Consider the following 15831-nt stretch of genomic DNA (forward strand, 5'->3'; position numbering starts at 1 on the left):
GTGTTGAAAGAAAAAGATACATAGTAGTACACTTTTTTTCTTTTTATGTATTATTTACTGGGAAATATATAAGAGAACGACGTAAAATACTCGTAGTGTGCCACCTGTGGACTGTGGCGTATGCTTGCAAAAAATAAGGAGGTGTTTGGTTGGGGATGTTAAAGTTTAACAAGTATCGTAGCCTTTTTCGTTTTAGGCCTTGTTTAGTTCACCCCAAAACCTATTTTTTCAAGATTCTCCATCACATTGAATCTTACAGTACATGCATGGAGTATTAAATACAGATGAAAAATAACTAATTACACAATTTATCTGTAATTTACGAGACGAATCTTTTAAGTTTAGTTAGTCTATGATTAGACAATAATTGTCAAATACAAACAAAAATGCTACAGTAGTCAAACCAAAAAACTTTTCACCAACTAAACAAGGTCTTATTTGGCAATTATTATCCAATTATGGGCATTAGCCTTAAAAGATTCATCTCTAGCTGTGTTTTTAGTATCACAAATAGTATATGTCCAAACATTTAACTAAACAAGGCTTAAAAGATTCATAATTTTTTAAGTATATGTCCAAACATTTGATGTTAAAGTTTAACTCTAAAACCAAACCGGGCCTGAATACAGGAAGTCTGCAAAAAATTATGACTCAGGCCTTTGTTTAGTTCAAATTTTTTTTTGAGAAATCGACTAACTAGGCTCAAAAGATTCGTCTCGTTAATTTCAACCAAACTGTGCAATTAGTTTTTATTTTCGTCTATATTTAATACTCTATGCATGCGTTTAAAGATTCGATGTGACGGAGAATCTAAAAAATTTTGCATTTTGGGAACTAAACAAGGCCCCAGTACAGACTACAGAAACGAAGCCCACGAAAGACGAAAACCGCGCATCCCAGCCCGGCGGGCGGCTGCTCACAATTTTCAAGCTTCGCGCCTCCCCCTACGAAATTTGAGACCCGCCCCGCCAAGTCACCGATCCGCTCCTCACTCCACGTCAGCGATCCGCGTCCTCCTCCCCCGCCTCCCCATCCCACCCGTCCATTCCCTCCGCATCGAACGGCAGCCACCGCTCCTCCTCCCACCGCTCGCCTCCTTTTAAACCCCTCCCCCTCCTTCCCCCCCATCCAAGCACCACCAATCTCGCCTCCACTCCTGCCTGCAATCTACTCCTCCGAGGAAATCCACCACCCACCCTAGCGGGAAGGAGCCATGTCTGGGCGCGGCAAGGGTGGCAAGGGGCTCGGCAAGGGCGGCGCGAAGCGCCACCGGAAGGTGCTGCGCGACAACATCCAGGGCATCACCAAGCCGGCGATCCGGCGGCTGGCGAGGAGGGGCGGCGTGAAGCGCATCTCGGGGCTCATCTACGAGGAGACCCGCGGCGTGCTCAAGATCTTCCTCGAGAACGTCATCCGCGACGCCGTCACCTACACCGAGCACGCCCGCCGCAAGACCGTCACCGCCATGGACGTCGTCTACGCGCTCAAGCGCCAGGGCCGCACCCTCTACGGCTTCGGCGGCTAGGCTGATGGCTTGGCTCCCCCTTCTGCAGCTGCGACGTTGTCTGGCCGTGCCCACAAGTCTTGCGGTCAAGAAAGTTTCAGGAACTCTTGGTAGTTCATCTCTGGCTGTAGTAGGTTTATCCGAATTGTAAGACTGTAGCAAGTTTATTTGAAACATGAAGCAGTAATGAAATTATGTGCATCTGATGTTGGAAATCAAGCGTGTTGTGCATCCTGTCACTCTTCAATGCAAATGAATGTAGTATTCTGGTAGTATTTTCTGTTCTACGAATCCTGTCGTCTTCTCTTTGCAGTTTTGATGACTCATGCCGGCAATTGAAACCGTCAGGTTTGTTTGATTGCAGATTTAGTGTGCCAGCTTTGACAAAGAAAAGCAGATGTACTTTACATGCTAGGAAGTTGGAATCCTAGCAAAACCAAGTTCTGGTTCTCTGCGTATCAGTATCACAAAGTGTTGGGAAGGTGCTGAAATTGGGTAGGATGTCTGGAAGGTGTCAAACTGAATGAATCATCTGAATACAAATTCTTTTCCTTTTCATGTTATGTTAATGAAAAAAAAACTGCGTAGCATACAGGAACATCAGTGGTGATGAACTGGATCAAGCTAGATGTCTATTATCTCCATGACCTATTGAATAGTACATCATATAAAGAGTAAATTCCACCATCGGTCCCTAAACTTGTGCTGTCGTGTCATCCCGGTCCCTAAACTCACAAATCGATTGTTTAGGTTCTCAAACTTGTTCATCTGTGTCATCTCGGTCCCTAAACTTGTTCAATTGTGTCATCCCGGTCCCTAAACTTAGAAATCATCCGTTTAGATCCTTAAAGTTGTTCAGTTGTGTCATCTCGGTCCCTAAGCTTGGTTTTGAATCTCATCTGGGTCAAAACAAATCGATCTAACAACTCTATATCAAAAAATAATTCATAACTTTTTCATATGAACTCAAATGAAGATAAATTTTATACCAAAGTTATAGTCCTCAGCACAATCTACAACTTTGTAGTTGAAAAGTTTTTTATTTGAAGTCGTTTAGTGTTACAAAATTTAATTTTAAATTTTAAATTTTAAAATCTATAAACTTATAAAAAATATTTTGGGAACCTAAACGATTTTAATTTAAAAACTTTTCAACTGCAAAGTTGTAGATCATATTGCTGCCTACAATTTTGATATAAAGTTTATCTTCATTTGAGTTCATATGAAAAAATTATGAATTATTTTTCAATTTAGAGTTTTTAGATTCGTCCTGTTTTGACCTAGATAAGACTTAAAAACAAGTTTAGGGACCGGGATGACACAACTGAACAAGTTTGATGACCTATATGGAAGATTTTTAAGTTTAGGGACCAGGATGACACAACCGAACAAGTTTAGGTACCTAAACGGTCATTTTACGAGTTTAAGGACCGAGATGACACATCCGAACAAGTTTAGGGACCGCTGATGGACTTTACTCTCATATAAAACATCAACAGCTTAAAAATGAATCTGAAAATAGATGTGTAGCTTCTAAACTATGCACCAAAAATCTGCTCACGAAATAACGGAAGAGAACCACTATCCTTTAGACAGACAAAATTCAATATTCCAATACACTGACTACTATGTTCCTTTGAAATTTTCAATCGCATGCCACACGCATGCACATCCAAGGACACAGTAAGATATGTATATCAATTGAATATGCAATACAAGAAGTCTCAAAATTGCAAAGGCAGTGAACTTCAGAAAAAATATAATGCAAACACTCCAGCGACAAGGTACACTAGAGACAAAAACCCTATCATTTTACAGTAGTATTAATAACACAATAAAAATTCACTACTCCTGTCAAGGTATACATTTACACTGCTGCACAAGGGAAATATAGGACTACTCTGTAATAGAGTAAGTGCGGAAAGATGATTGAAATAGAACAAACATAGCAAATTCCTATATAGAAAGGTCTTGACAATATTGAGCACTTCTCGTCTGTTGGTTCTCCCTTTACTCTGTTTGCAGTATAGTGGACTTGAAAAGGTACACATGGCCGCAGTTCAGAATTCAGATTATCGTCACGGGGAGAAGAGAGCTCCAGAGTCATCTGATGAGGGCTGCAGTGCATTGATCTTAATAACATATTTCTTCCGAGGGGATGTGCTGCTGCCCTTGGAGCTCATGTCCAGGTCATCTGACCCATCGCACAAGGTGGGATCCTCATCTTCATAAGCATTACCAATATGACCACTGCACTTCCGGCAGAGCAACCGTGTTCTATTTCTGAAGAATCCCCATGAATGGCTTGAATGGAAGTACGGGGTGCAGCTCACCTCATCAGTTTGTGTAAAACGGCTCTCATCGATTGCAAAGAATGAGACAACGCCTTTCCTGATGTGCTTGCCATACTTGGATCCAATGTTCGCTGTGTTCCGTGCGGAGGAGCTCAAGTTTAATGCATAGCCACAGTATCCACAACTGACAGTAAGAAAGTAAAATGGTCACCAAATTGACCAACATGTTCTGGGAATTGAAACTACAATACCCACGCTTGTATGCCTAAATTATGCACTAACATTTGTTTGTCAGCACTAAGCATCAGGACCCAATTTTCATGAGCCCACATTAATTTCTACTCTTGTCACATTCAGTTACTTTGCCTGGTTCTAGTGCCTCAACAGGTCATAATACACTGCAATTACTTGGGCTCTAGTTCCTCTCGCAGCACATAGGTGATGATATCTTTTGAATAACGAACTGGGTAATGGATTCATTTAGTTAACTGGGAAAGCGTTTCTATGCTTAAAGAGTATAGTGGCCTGGGTATACCCAACCAAGAGACTTAAATATATCGTCGTTAGCTTCTTGGATTAAGAGATACAATATTGATAGTCACAAACTGTGGAAAAAACTTATTAATTTTAAGTATGATACGGATAAGCCAAATATCTTTTGTAGCACCACTGTTGGAGTGTCACAGTTTTTTAAAGGAGTAACGTGGGCTGCTTCAGCAGCTAAGATGGGGCCTAGGTGGAAAATTTGAAATGGGAGGAAAGTCAACTTTTGGCAAGATAATTGTTTAGGGTCCTCTAGTTTAGCCATCCAGTTTTGGGACCTGTATAGCTAAGACCAAGAGCAGTCCAAGACTGTTTTTGAGTTATGGAATGGTATTAATTTGAAATGCACTTCTAGGAGAGGTGTTGATGATAGGCTTATGAATCAGTGGCTTGAAGTAGTACAGATTGCTTCAACAATTACCTTCAGTGAAGATGAGGATGACTGTATGAGTTAATTTGACATTTCAACTCTAATGGTGTTTACTCCTCACAATCCCTCTATCGAGTAATTAATTTCAGGGGTATTATCCCAGTTCATGTGCCTGCTGTTTGGGGCTTAAAAGTACCTCCCAGGGCACATTTCCTTTTGTGGCTCCTTTCTAAGAACAAAACTTTGACTAGAGATAATTTAAGCATTAGGAAGAAGATAGAGGATAGCTTTTGCCTCTTCTGTTCTGAAAATGAAACTGTTCACCATTTATTTTTTTGATTGTGTAGTTGGCAAACAAATGTGGAGGCACCTTTCAGATATTTTGGTAGGGAGCTGGGCTAGAATTTCCTGTCTATAGGACAGCTTTGGCTTAGCAATAAGAAATTCTTAGTTTGTAATGTTTTTAGTGCAGCAGCTCTGTGGGGGGTTTTGGAAACTAAGAAATGCTATTTGTTTTCAGGGAACAAGTCGGAAGGATATGAGTCTTTTACTCTTGAAAATTGCAACAATGCTTCAAAATTGGAGTATCCTATGCCCACAACAGATGAAATGAGAGTTCATGACAAAACTGGAGGAACTGAAACGTGCAGCAACAAGCCCGATTAAGAATCGATGGCTAGAGATGGTGAATGATCCTGGGAAGAGGTTCATGTTTCAGGAAGCACAAAACTGGAAGGCCTTGGAGATACCAGAGGAAACTAAGAAGTACCTGCCTTACAATCTGGAATCTGTCTCGTGTGGCAAGTCTGATCAGTGGTTCAGTCTAAGTGTTTTGAAGTTGCTGTTCTGGCAGTAGTTTTGAGAGTGGTTTTTCAGCTTTTTCGTGCTCTTTTAAAAACTGCTGTATGCTTCTTGGAAAGGTGTTTTAACGCCTGAATGCTGTATGATTTTTTTGTCTTTGCTTAATACAATGGCTTGGGCGCTGGCGCGCTGCCCTAAAATTCTAAAAAAATATATATATAAATAAATCACCTGAACCCAATAACTTGATTCTCAGATTCAATCCCTAAGTACGCCGAGCAGGAATGATATTTGCCAGATAAAAACTACGCTTCGGGGCCAAAAAATCAGGTGAAAAACGCCAGCTGAATGGGAAGAGGCCGTTTCCTGGAAACAGGGAAGAAGCTAGTACTGTACTATCTAGGAACTAAAGAACTATCCTACTCCAAAGAACTATCCTACAAGCCCAAGGGAAGAGTTTGGTTCGTGGCCCGAGCATACTACTACTAGAGTTAGCAGCCAGCCGGGGGCGAACCTGTAGGCGACATCCTTGCCGGAGGTGTAGCGGTCGAGGGCCCTCGCCATACTCGGCCTCCGCTCGACGGACCAACACCCCCCCTTGATTGCTTGGCCTCACCAGCGCTGCAGCGCAGCAAGGGAGGACGGAGGAAGGCGTCTGATTTGGGATGCCGAGCCGCCAACGGTCAAGCCGGATTCGGCGTCCGCGGGCGCCGCGGCTGGCGCTCGGCTTTCCTCCCCCACCCTTCTTTTTTTTCTTCCCTTCTTCGCAGGGAAAAATAAGGCCATGTTTAGTTCCCCTCCCAACAAATTTTCATCCATCCCATCGAATCTTTGGACACATGCATGGAACATTAAATGTAGATAAAAAAATAAACTAATTACACAGTTTAGTTGAGAATCGCGAGACGAATCTTTTAAGCCTAGTTACTCCATGATTAGCCTTAAGTGCTACAGTAACCTACATATGCTAATGACAGATTAATTATGCTTAATAAATTTGTCTTGCAGTTTCCTGACGAGCTATGTAATTTGTTTTTTTATTAGTTTCTAAAAACCCCTCCCGATATTCTTCCAACACATTCGATGTGACATCCAAAAAATTTTCATCCCCAATCTAAACAGGCCCTAAGAGAAGAGACGGGGCCCCACGTCCGACGCGGCAGCAGCTGGTCTCGCGTCGCGTTGACCGCCGCGGCGGTGCCGTGATTTCTGCCCTGTTGGTGATTGCGATCGTCTCGGATACATGAAGGCGCGAACGATGAGGATGGCAACTCGTTCGCTGTAGTACGTGTCCGCGAATGGGCCAAATATGAGGCAGCAGGGATTCATATGACGTTGAAGTGGACTGAACGTGAGCACGAAGGAACACTGTTTTCAGTTGTGATTGATGAAATTATTAGGTATTCAAGGACACGTGTCACTACATTAAAGATGGACCGGCCTAATCATAGAGAGCCCAGCTAGACGAGATGGACGGCAAATGACCCACTTGATGCGATCACCACCGATTGTTCCTGTAACGGGGATGGTGATGGGGGAGGCTGTTTTTCTTTGTTTCTTTTCGGTTCTTTTTCCCCACGAGATCCTGTGAGTAAAAGAGAAATTGTTTTTTTAGAGCAACTCCAACCATTATGCAAATGGACTTGACATTTACCAAAATGCATAAAATTCCAAAAAAAAACCCTCCAATCGTTATGCATTTGGACTTTGCATTTTACATAGCTATGCATTTGGAGGGGGAAACTTGGCATATATGCCAAAGGAGTCCGGCTATGCAAATAGAGATCACGGGATTCTCGGTTCCACCTCGCGGGCTTTTTTCTTCCCTTCGCGCGGTTTCCCTTCGCGCCGCCACCACTTCATGCGATAGGAGAAGCATCGCACGTCCTCCTTCGCCAGCTTCGCGCGCGCGTTTGGACGAAGCAGCGCACAATAGGACGACGCAGCGCGCGATAGGACGAATCTACAACGCCTTCCTCATCAACGCCGGCCAGGTACGCCTTCTTCATCAATGCGATATCTAGGGTTTTGCTGTTGGCGGCTTGGGGGTTGGGCTGCTTTTGGCGGCTTGGGGATTGGATCATGGGATTGGGTACTGCTGTTGGTGGCTTGGGGATTGGATCATGGGATTGGGTTCACGAAATTCTGCTGCTCGCAAGCTGCAACGGCTTGACTGATAGCGGCGACCTGCCTTGACGACGAACTGATGGCGGCGACCGGAAACTGATGGGGAACAGGACCTGATGGAGATCGGTACTGGAGCAAGGGGCGAACCTGTACGACGACGAACTGGTGGCCAACAGACGACGTGAACGGGAACTAACGGAACGGAAGATCGGTACTGCGATCGGTACTGCGAACGGGAACGACGAACTGCGCAGCTCACGATCGGTACTGCGCGGCTGTTGGCGCGGGAATTGGTGAACGGGAGACGACGGCGGGCTGTTTGGCGCGGGATCGATTGGCCGCGCGGAAAGGAGTGCCGCGAAACAAAATTTCCAGAAAAAAAAGATGATGGACTTGGCATTTTGCATAACGGTTGGAGATCACCCGATTTTAGCCTTGCCATTTTCATTTGAGAGTTTGCAATTTGCCTAAAATGTATAACTTTAAATGCATAATGGTTGGAGATGCTCTTATGAAACTAAAAGAGAAATTATGGATATCAAAGTAGAAGCACACCAAGCAAGCTCCACTTTCTTCATATTTTTGGCTGAATTACCGGTCACAAAAGGTCTCCATATGTGAGGGTATAAACCCCTATACCCTTATGGGCCTATATGGGCCGCACCATCAGAGGTGGCTCGGCCCACAGGATGAAGACGTGCGGCGCACGACTGGTCGGCGTGCACCGCAAGGCTACAAGATTTTGTACCAAATAGGATACTTTGCTTGTAACTCTGTCCCTTCACGATATATAAGGAGGGGCAGAGGTTCCCTAGAGGACAGATCATACATCATATTCTCTCAACACAAATCAATACAACCAGACGCAGGACGTAGGTATTACGCCAACTCGGCGGCCGAACCTGGATAAAAAGCTTGTCCGTGTCTTGCGTCACCATCGAGTTCGTAGTTTGCGCACCGTCTACCGATAAACTACTACTGTGGGTATACCCCAAGGTAGACTGCCGACCAGCTTTCGTCGACAGTAGCGCGCCAGGTAGGGGGTGTGCGTATAGCTTCTCACGCGAACTAAATGGGAGTTTTGTTCATCAACATCAACACGTCGCAAAATCGGCTTCATATACCTCTTGACGGTTGGACGCCTCGAGACGATTTGCGGCGGCATATTATCGGTGGAGCAACCCTGTTATTTGGTCTCTCGGCTACCACGGCGATTCACCGGCTCGAGGCGGCATCTATAACATCGTGTGTGTGCGATATCCTTCCTTGGCCCACGACAAAATTCGTCTTGACGAAATTCACAGTTGCACTTGGAGATCTACGTGGATCTGGCATGCCGCAGTTACTCGACGGGCCCGCATAGCAAAGATATCGTTAGGCGAAAGACCATCATACGCCTTGCATGGAGCCATGGAGGCTAGTCAGCGTTTCATCTGAGGACGTATCCAGGCTAACCACGACATCTATTCCTGACGGACAGGACTCGGTCATGCCAAAAACGGCCACGCAAGCTAGGCCACCAAGATTTGCATGTATTCATGCACGATGGGAAGGTGTGGTACGTCCAACATGTGGCAAGTTCGAATCGGCAAGCACCGACCAGAAGTCAGATGTTCTAGAAGCCAAACCGATCAGCCAGAAGATCCAATCTATATACAAGACGAAGAAGCATCAATCACGCACGACGGCGAGGCGCACCACACAAGTCACAAGATGCATGTTGAACTATGCAAGCCAATAACCAGGGAAGGCGTACGATCTACAACATAACCATATACCCCAAACAAGCGGCTGACGACAGGATTCCGTTACGACGAGCGGCAGACCGTGGTCATAATCACGAGCTGTCAAGTAAACCGTTGAGCCCCATCTAAAGCTGAACCATATGCAAACTATCGAGGAAGCGACCTGTCTGAGCTCTCAAATGATCCTCCGAGCTACCTAGCAAGCTGCTCGGCCTACTTAGTCGGACTACTGCCACGTCGCAATGATGATTGCCGCGAAGAACGACGCTACGACAACCGCGACCACCGTCATGACAACAAGTCAAAAAGCTCAATGGCCAGACAATTTTGTCACCACCGACCAAACTTTCGTCCAAAGATAAGTACAATTCTAATATTTTATTTATTTTTTGCATAATATTTTTAATATTATTATTCTTCAAAACAACTTTTTTAGCCGACTAGTTTTTTCTCCTACACGAGCTTTCCAGAGCCGGTACTGTCTCCGACTCCTCCCTACACGTGCACGAGATCCGCCCTCTGCGTTCCGGGTGGTCGGCAGTAGCTCTCTGACGTGGCTGACAATCCTACGCGTGCCTAGATTCCGCACCTCATGCTGATTGTTGGCTAGACCAGAGCTGGTACAAGCTCTAGGATGAATTAACTACTCGTGCTAATTTTATAACAAAAAATCTAAAACTTATCTTAGTACTGATTTTTTATCTAAAGGTTATTTATACATCATGTACTACCAATTCTTTATATTTACTTTTTAGGAGTTTGGTCCAGTCGACAAGCTACGCTTGGAGACTCGTCGACTATTCCCTACGCTGTGCCCGGGGACTGCTCCGACCACCGAGCACGTTTACGTTTCCAACCACGCTCGGGGACTTGTCGACTACTCTCTATGCTGTGCTCGAAGACTGTGCCGACCACCGAGCACGTTTACGTTCCCAACCACGCTCAGGGACTTGTCCACCGGTCCCTACGCCGTGCTCGGGGACTGTGCCGACCACCGAGCACTATACGCTCGGGGACTGTTCGACCAGCTCACCAATTTGAGAGTTTTGGGACTGTACCGACCACCGAGCACTATACGCTCGGGGACTGGTCGACCAGCCCACCAATTTGAGAATTCGGGGACTGTACCGACCACCGAGCGTTATATGCTCGGGGACTGGTCGATTAGTCTATTCAATTGCAGACGGACTGGTAAATTCAATTTTTTAGACCTTGCTACAAGGCTCATACTTCGCCTTCCAGCAAGCTCGGGGACTACATCGGTACGATGCATCTGGCGATGCATCTCAGTTTCAGAATTTCTTTGAGGACTTTTCTTTTCACCCTGGCACCACGTGCCTACGTCACCTACTACCAGGCTCGGGGACTAAGTGGGCACACTTCACCTTGCGGTGAATATGCTTGCTTTTTGAAAGACTATACTTTTCAGAAAAGTAAAGTGGGCACACTTCACCAGGAAAGAAATCTTTTTTGATTAAGAGCACCATGTATTCTTCGAACAACCTGCTTCTTCGATGTCAATGTTGATCAACTGTCTTTTGAGTTGGTCAAAATACCGTTGCAACTGTTTGGGCGACTTTCCTGCTTATTGAAGACGTCAAGCCTCACTGATCGAAGAAGCTCAAGACGGCGTGTTACATCACAATACATGGTGCTCGGGGACTAGCTGTGGGGGTATAAACCCCTATACCCTCATGGGCCTATATGGGCCGCACCATCAGAGGTGGCTCGGCCCACAGGATGAAGACGTGCGGCGCACGACTGGTCGGCGTGCACCGCAAGGCTACAAGATTTTGTACCAAATAGGATACTTTACTTGTAACTCTGTCCCTTCACGATATATAAGGAGGGGCAGGGGTCCCCTAGAGGACAGATCATACATCATATTCTCTCAACACAAATCAATACAACCAGACGCAGGACGTAGGTATTACGCCAACTCGGCGGCCGAACCTGGATAAAAAGCTTGTCCGTGTCTTGCGTCACCATCGAGTTCGTAGTTTGCGCACCGTCTACCGATAAACTACTACCGTGGGTATATCCCAAGGTAGACTGCCGACCAGCTTTCGTCGACACCATATAGATAGTGTCACCTATGAGCTATCTTCAGCTACATACCACCAGTCGAAATTATGGATATGAAAGTAGAAGTACACCAAGCAAGCTCTACTTCCTTCACATTTTTTGCTGAATTACCGGTCACAAAAGGTCTCCGTATAGGTAGTGTCACCTATGAGCTATCTTCAGCTACATAGCACCAGTCTTCTTGTCTCCCTTGCTCCCTTGCCTACCACCAACCTCCTCCCATCTCCAGTGGCCACCACCGCTGGATCCGCCTCGTCACTCCGCTGCCGCCCACCGCACTAACCTCAGAGGCAGTGTTGAAGCTCATCGTGCCTCCGCTCTTGTCCCCGCCTACTGTCAGCCTTCTCCTGTCCTCGGTGGGGTCCCGTGCTAACCTCAGAGGCAGCACTAAAGCTCACTGTACCATTGCCCCTGCCCCCCGCCTCTTGCAATCCAGTAGTCCACCCTTTGCCCGCCTAGTGACGCCCCCGTCGTCTAACCCATCACCATTACTTGCCTCCCTAAGCCTCCCTTTCTAAGGTAAGTACGCTGGCAATATATTTTATTGTGCATTTATTGTAGACTTTATCAAAGTTATATATATATTTTTTAAAAAAATTATAGAATTTGACTTAGCATAAAAGAATAAATCAATCATTTTTTACGAGAAAGAGCAGTAAACTAGCTCATGGGTAGTTTTTGTGTTTGTAAGAGAACCTATTCTTCGTTTAGTTGTTTTTATGATTTAGTCAATTAGTCCCAAGGTACCCTCTTGCAAATTTGTAATACAAAGAATCTTTTGCCCTTTGTAATTGCACAAGCGTGGAGATTTGTGGAGGAATTGAAAGTTGCTAATGTCATGTGTACGCTCACTCGCCCATTCGACTCGCGTGTGTACTGCAGAGGATCGAGTTCTCTGGAGCACACATGCCTTTTAAGTTTTTATTATTCCGTAGCCTCAGATTCGACTATTCAATTATATATATAAGACTGGTTTCAATGCGCCATTCCTAACATAGAAACTAGAATATGAAATCAGACTAGCTTAAGATTGTGGGCTTACGATGTTAGCTTGTTGTCTAATAAGCTAGAAGTATTATTTACTGATTTGTTACAAGAGAAAAACACTGTTGAATGACTGACAGATTCAGTAGATAATTTTGAATGAACAAGCTGAATATAATTAATTTACTCTTTTAAGTTTCACCTACTAGTAGAATGTCATCTATGTATTCCACATAGGCGGTATTTTGTCGGTTTTGTTTTTTTAGTTTGAAATCTTTGTCGGTTTATCTTGCTGTCACAGATATCACGTTTTCTGGCAAGGAAACCTTCCCACACAAAGGAAAGACAGACCAGGCAACCACTCTATGATTGCTTCCTCCCCGTTCCGTCCTCCCGGCTAAAAGTCTCCGCCTCCAGAGAGATGTCGGCGGCGACGGAGGTGGCGCCAGTACAGCAGCGGAGCCATGCGGCGGCGGTGTGGCGGGCGGTGGCGGGGTGGCTCGGCCTGCTCTTCCAGATCCTGCTCCGGATCATCCGCAGCACGCCCTCCTCCTGGGCGCAGCTGCTCTCCTTCGTGGGCCTGCGCCACCCGCTCCTCCCAGTCGCCTCGTCGCCTGAGGTGGCCTTCGTGCAGCTCCCATCCGAGGCCCCTGCTGACGTGTCGCCTCCGCCGCTCCGGCGGCTCACGGTACGGACCTCCTGACCTCCATGCCTTTGGCCTGCTGGAACGCGAAATGATGGTGACTTTGGTAGTTTGAGCTTGTGGAGGGCCAAGGATCAGTTGGAAATTGGAACTATGGGGTTATTCGTAATAACTGATTGCTCATTAAAGGGATATATGCTTCTGTAGCTGGACTCATCCTATGTAAAAACTGAAAAGTTAGTGATCATTCCGCATGTTTCCATCTCGTTTATTTTTGAGCTCTGGTGGTCTGGTGGCCGGTGGGTGGTATGATTTCCAGTTTCTAGGCATGACTCCTAAGTTCTAATCCTAATTGAGCAACTGACGGCTTAGTACTAACATGATTCTCGGCTATAATTTTCGACATTTGCTTCCTATCTGCCTTTCTTAGTTGTGGCTATCAAGTCTACTTGAATGAACTTCCTATGATACTTGCATAATCTGCAGGTGGTGCTTGACTTGGATGAGACTTTAGTTTGCGCGTATGAGTCTTCGAGCCTTCCTGCTACTGTGCGCACACAGGCTGTTGAAGCAGGATTGCATTGCTTTGACATGGAGTGTGTATCGTCTGAAAAGGCAAGTAAATTGCAGTGTTGTGCATTTGCCTTATCTATTGCTGTTTTCAGTATACTTCTTAGAAAGGTACTTACATAAGTATGTTTACTGGTTTACAGGATCCTGATGGAAGGCAGAGGATAAATCATGTAACTGTCTTTGAGCGTCCTGGCTTACATGAATTTTTGCAGCGAACTAGCGAATTTGCTGATCTTGTTCTCTTTACAGCTGGTTTGGAAGGTTTGATCTCCTCAACAATTTTTCTCTTTTGACAACAAAAGCCAAGTTGATTTCACCTTCTGCCATTGACACTGATCTGTGCTCTTATCCAGGCTATGCCAAACCTCTAGTTGACAGGATAGATGCTCACAACAGATTCACTCACCGTCTGTATCGGCCTTCAACTGTTACTACGTAAGTTGTCATTGGTATTTCCATAAGCTATTAGTGATAGGCTGTTATATTCTCAAGGTTTCTTGTTCATAAAAATTCCACTGCTTTCAGTTGGAGGCTAAGGCCCTGGTTGGCACATCGGTATAGCTTATAAGCTACTTATGACCAAAATAAGCTGAAACTAATAGCCAAAACAGCATTGCTTTTCTGTAGCTTATTCTGGCCATGCTTATTGCCACCACCCCTTATTTGTACTAAAAAGTAGTAGAAGCTAGGTCAGACCCCAAACAGGGCCTTCTCAAGTAGAAGTTTTCATCTCTCAAGTGATTCATCAACAGCATATTAGCATGATAACACCCTGTTCAGTCCGATTGGGCAAATTTAGTTCATCTTTTTTTTTTTACCTTATGTAGTTATTTTCTTGTTCATAACCACTTTATGCGAACCGCAAATCTGGTTTACTGATGTTCCCGTGAAACCTTGTATCATGTTGATTGTACAAAATACTTATTCAGTGAGAAAGTGAGTCCTTTGTTGCATTAGCTGAGCTGGTTCAGTCTTCTGATAATGTATACTTATAATTTCAGAGAATACAGAGAGCACGTAAAAGATCTTTCTTGTTTGTCCAAAGATTTCCAGAGAATTGTCCTTGTTGATAACAACCCATACAGTTTCTTACTGCAACCATTGAATGGAATACCATGTATTACATTTTCAGCTGGACAACCTGTTGACGATCAGGTAAAACTAGCTATGTACATCAACAATTCTTTGGCTCTACAGTTACAGTCCCTAGTTTTACTAATCCGTTTACATGTTCTGACATTTTAGCTTATGGGAACGATATTTCCGCTCCTCGAGCACCTCGCTCTGCAAAAAGATGTTAGGCCTGCATTGTATGAAACGTTTCACATGCCAGAGTGGTTCCAAAGACAAGGAATCCCACAAACTGAACAGGCAGTTTAGGAATTGCAGCCACCGCATTGGATTATTGAAAGGCTCAAAACCTGCTATTGTACAGTAGCATAGATACACGAAGACCTTGTTCACATGTTTGAAGGGAGGGAAAGAGATAAAAAGGAATTGTAATTTAGCGCAATGATAGATCTCTATTTGTGACGTGAATCTTGTTTTATGGTTGTATAGCACTTATTTCTGTTTTGTAAAACAGTCTGCACCTCAACCATCGCTTTATACCCACTCGCCCTGCATCCAGATAAAGCAAACACTCATGAAGGTGCCAAAGTGAGTGCCAGACAGGCAAACACTCATGAAGGTGAGGAAGGTGCCACAGTGATGCAACCAAAGCAAGTACTGCGAGCGAGTCGATATCTGCGCCAGATAGCCGAGGGCTTCAAAAATTTTGCAAAGTTTCACATTGAATTTTGCGACACATGTATAAAATATTAAATATAAATAAAAATAATTAATTGCATAGTTCGCTTGTAATTTACGAGATGAAGAGTTAGTCTATGATTAGACAATAATTATCAAATACAAACAAAAGTGCTACAGTAATCAAAACAAAAAATTCACCAACTAAATAGCCCTAACTTCACGTGAAAAAAAATGTCCCGGAAATCATGAAATAATGATTGGTAGCACTACATGTACATCATATGTATACGATATGGCAGGGTTTTTCTTTCCTAAATTAACTTTCATGGCAGGCCTCTTTGTTAGTACATCTTTGCAACTTGTCACCAATGGATTTTAGTGGGACCCTGGAACATAGCACGTGAAGGAAT

General features: G+C 44.5%; 3 protein-coding genes across 3 annotated transcripts; 2 read left to right on the forward strand and 1 right to left on the reverse strand.

Annotated features, from left to right (window-relative positions):
* LOC8061791 (histone H4) lies at positions 1133-1776 on the forward strand. Its single transcript, XM_002439887.2, has one exon. It carries the CDS (start codon positions 1214-1216, stop codon positions 1523-1525), a length of 312 nt encoding a protein of 103 aa, XP_002439932.1. The 5' UTR covers positions 1133-1213; the 3' UTR covers positions 1526-1776.
* LOC8072560 (uncharacterized protein At4g08330, chloroplastic) lies at positions 3184-6283 on the reverse strand. Its single transcript, XM_002441195.2, has 2 exons — positions 6027-6283; positions 3184-3982 (listed from the first exon to the last, which is right to left on the reverse strand). Exons 1-2 carry the CDS (start codon positions 6074-6076, stop codon positions 3583-3585), a joined length of 450 nt encoding a protein of 149 aa, XP_002441240.1. The 5' UTR covers positions 6077-6283; the 3' UTR covers positions 3184-3582.
* LOC8061792 (CTD nuclear envelope phosphatase 1 homolog) lies at positions 12756-15281 on the forward strand. The gene is made up of 6 exons (XM_002439888.2): positions 12756-13141; positions 13583-13711; positions 13810-13930; positions 14023-14104; positions 14671-14824; positions 14915-15281. Exons 1-6 carry the CDS (start codon positions 12875-12877, stop codon positions 15047-15049), a joined length of 888 nt encoding a protein of 295 aa, XP_002439933.1. The 5' UTR covers positions 12756-12874; the 3' UTR covers positions 15050-15281.

Source organism: Sorghum bicolor, chromosome 9 (assembly GCF_000003195.3).
Source record: "Sorghum bicolor cultivar BTx623 chromosome 9, Sorghum_bicolor_NCBIv3, whole genome shotgun sequence".
Lineage (NCBI taxonomy): Eukaryota > Viridiplantae > Streptophyta > Magnoliopsida > Poales > Poaceae > Sorghum > Sorghum bicolor.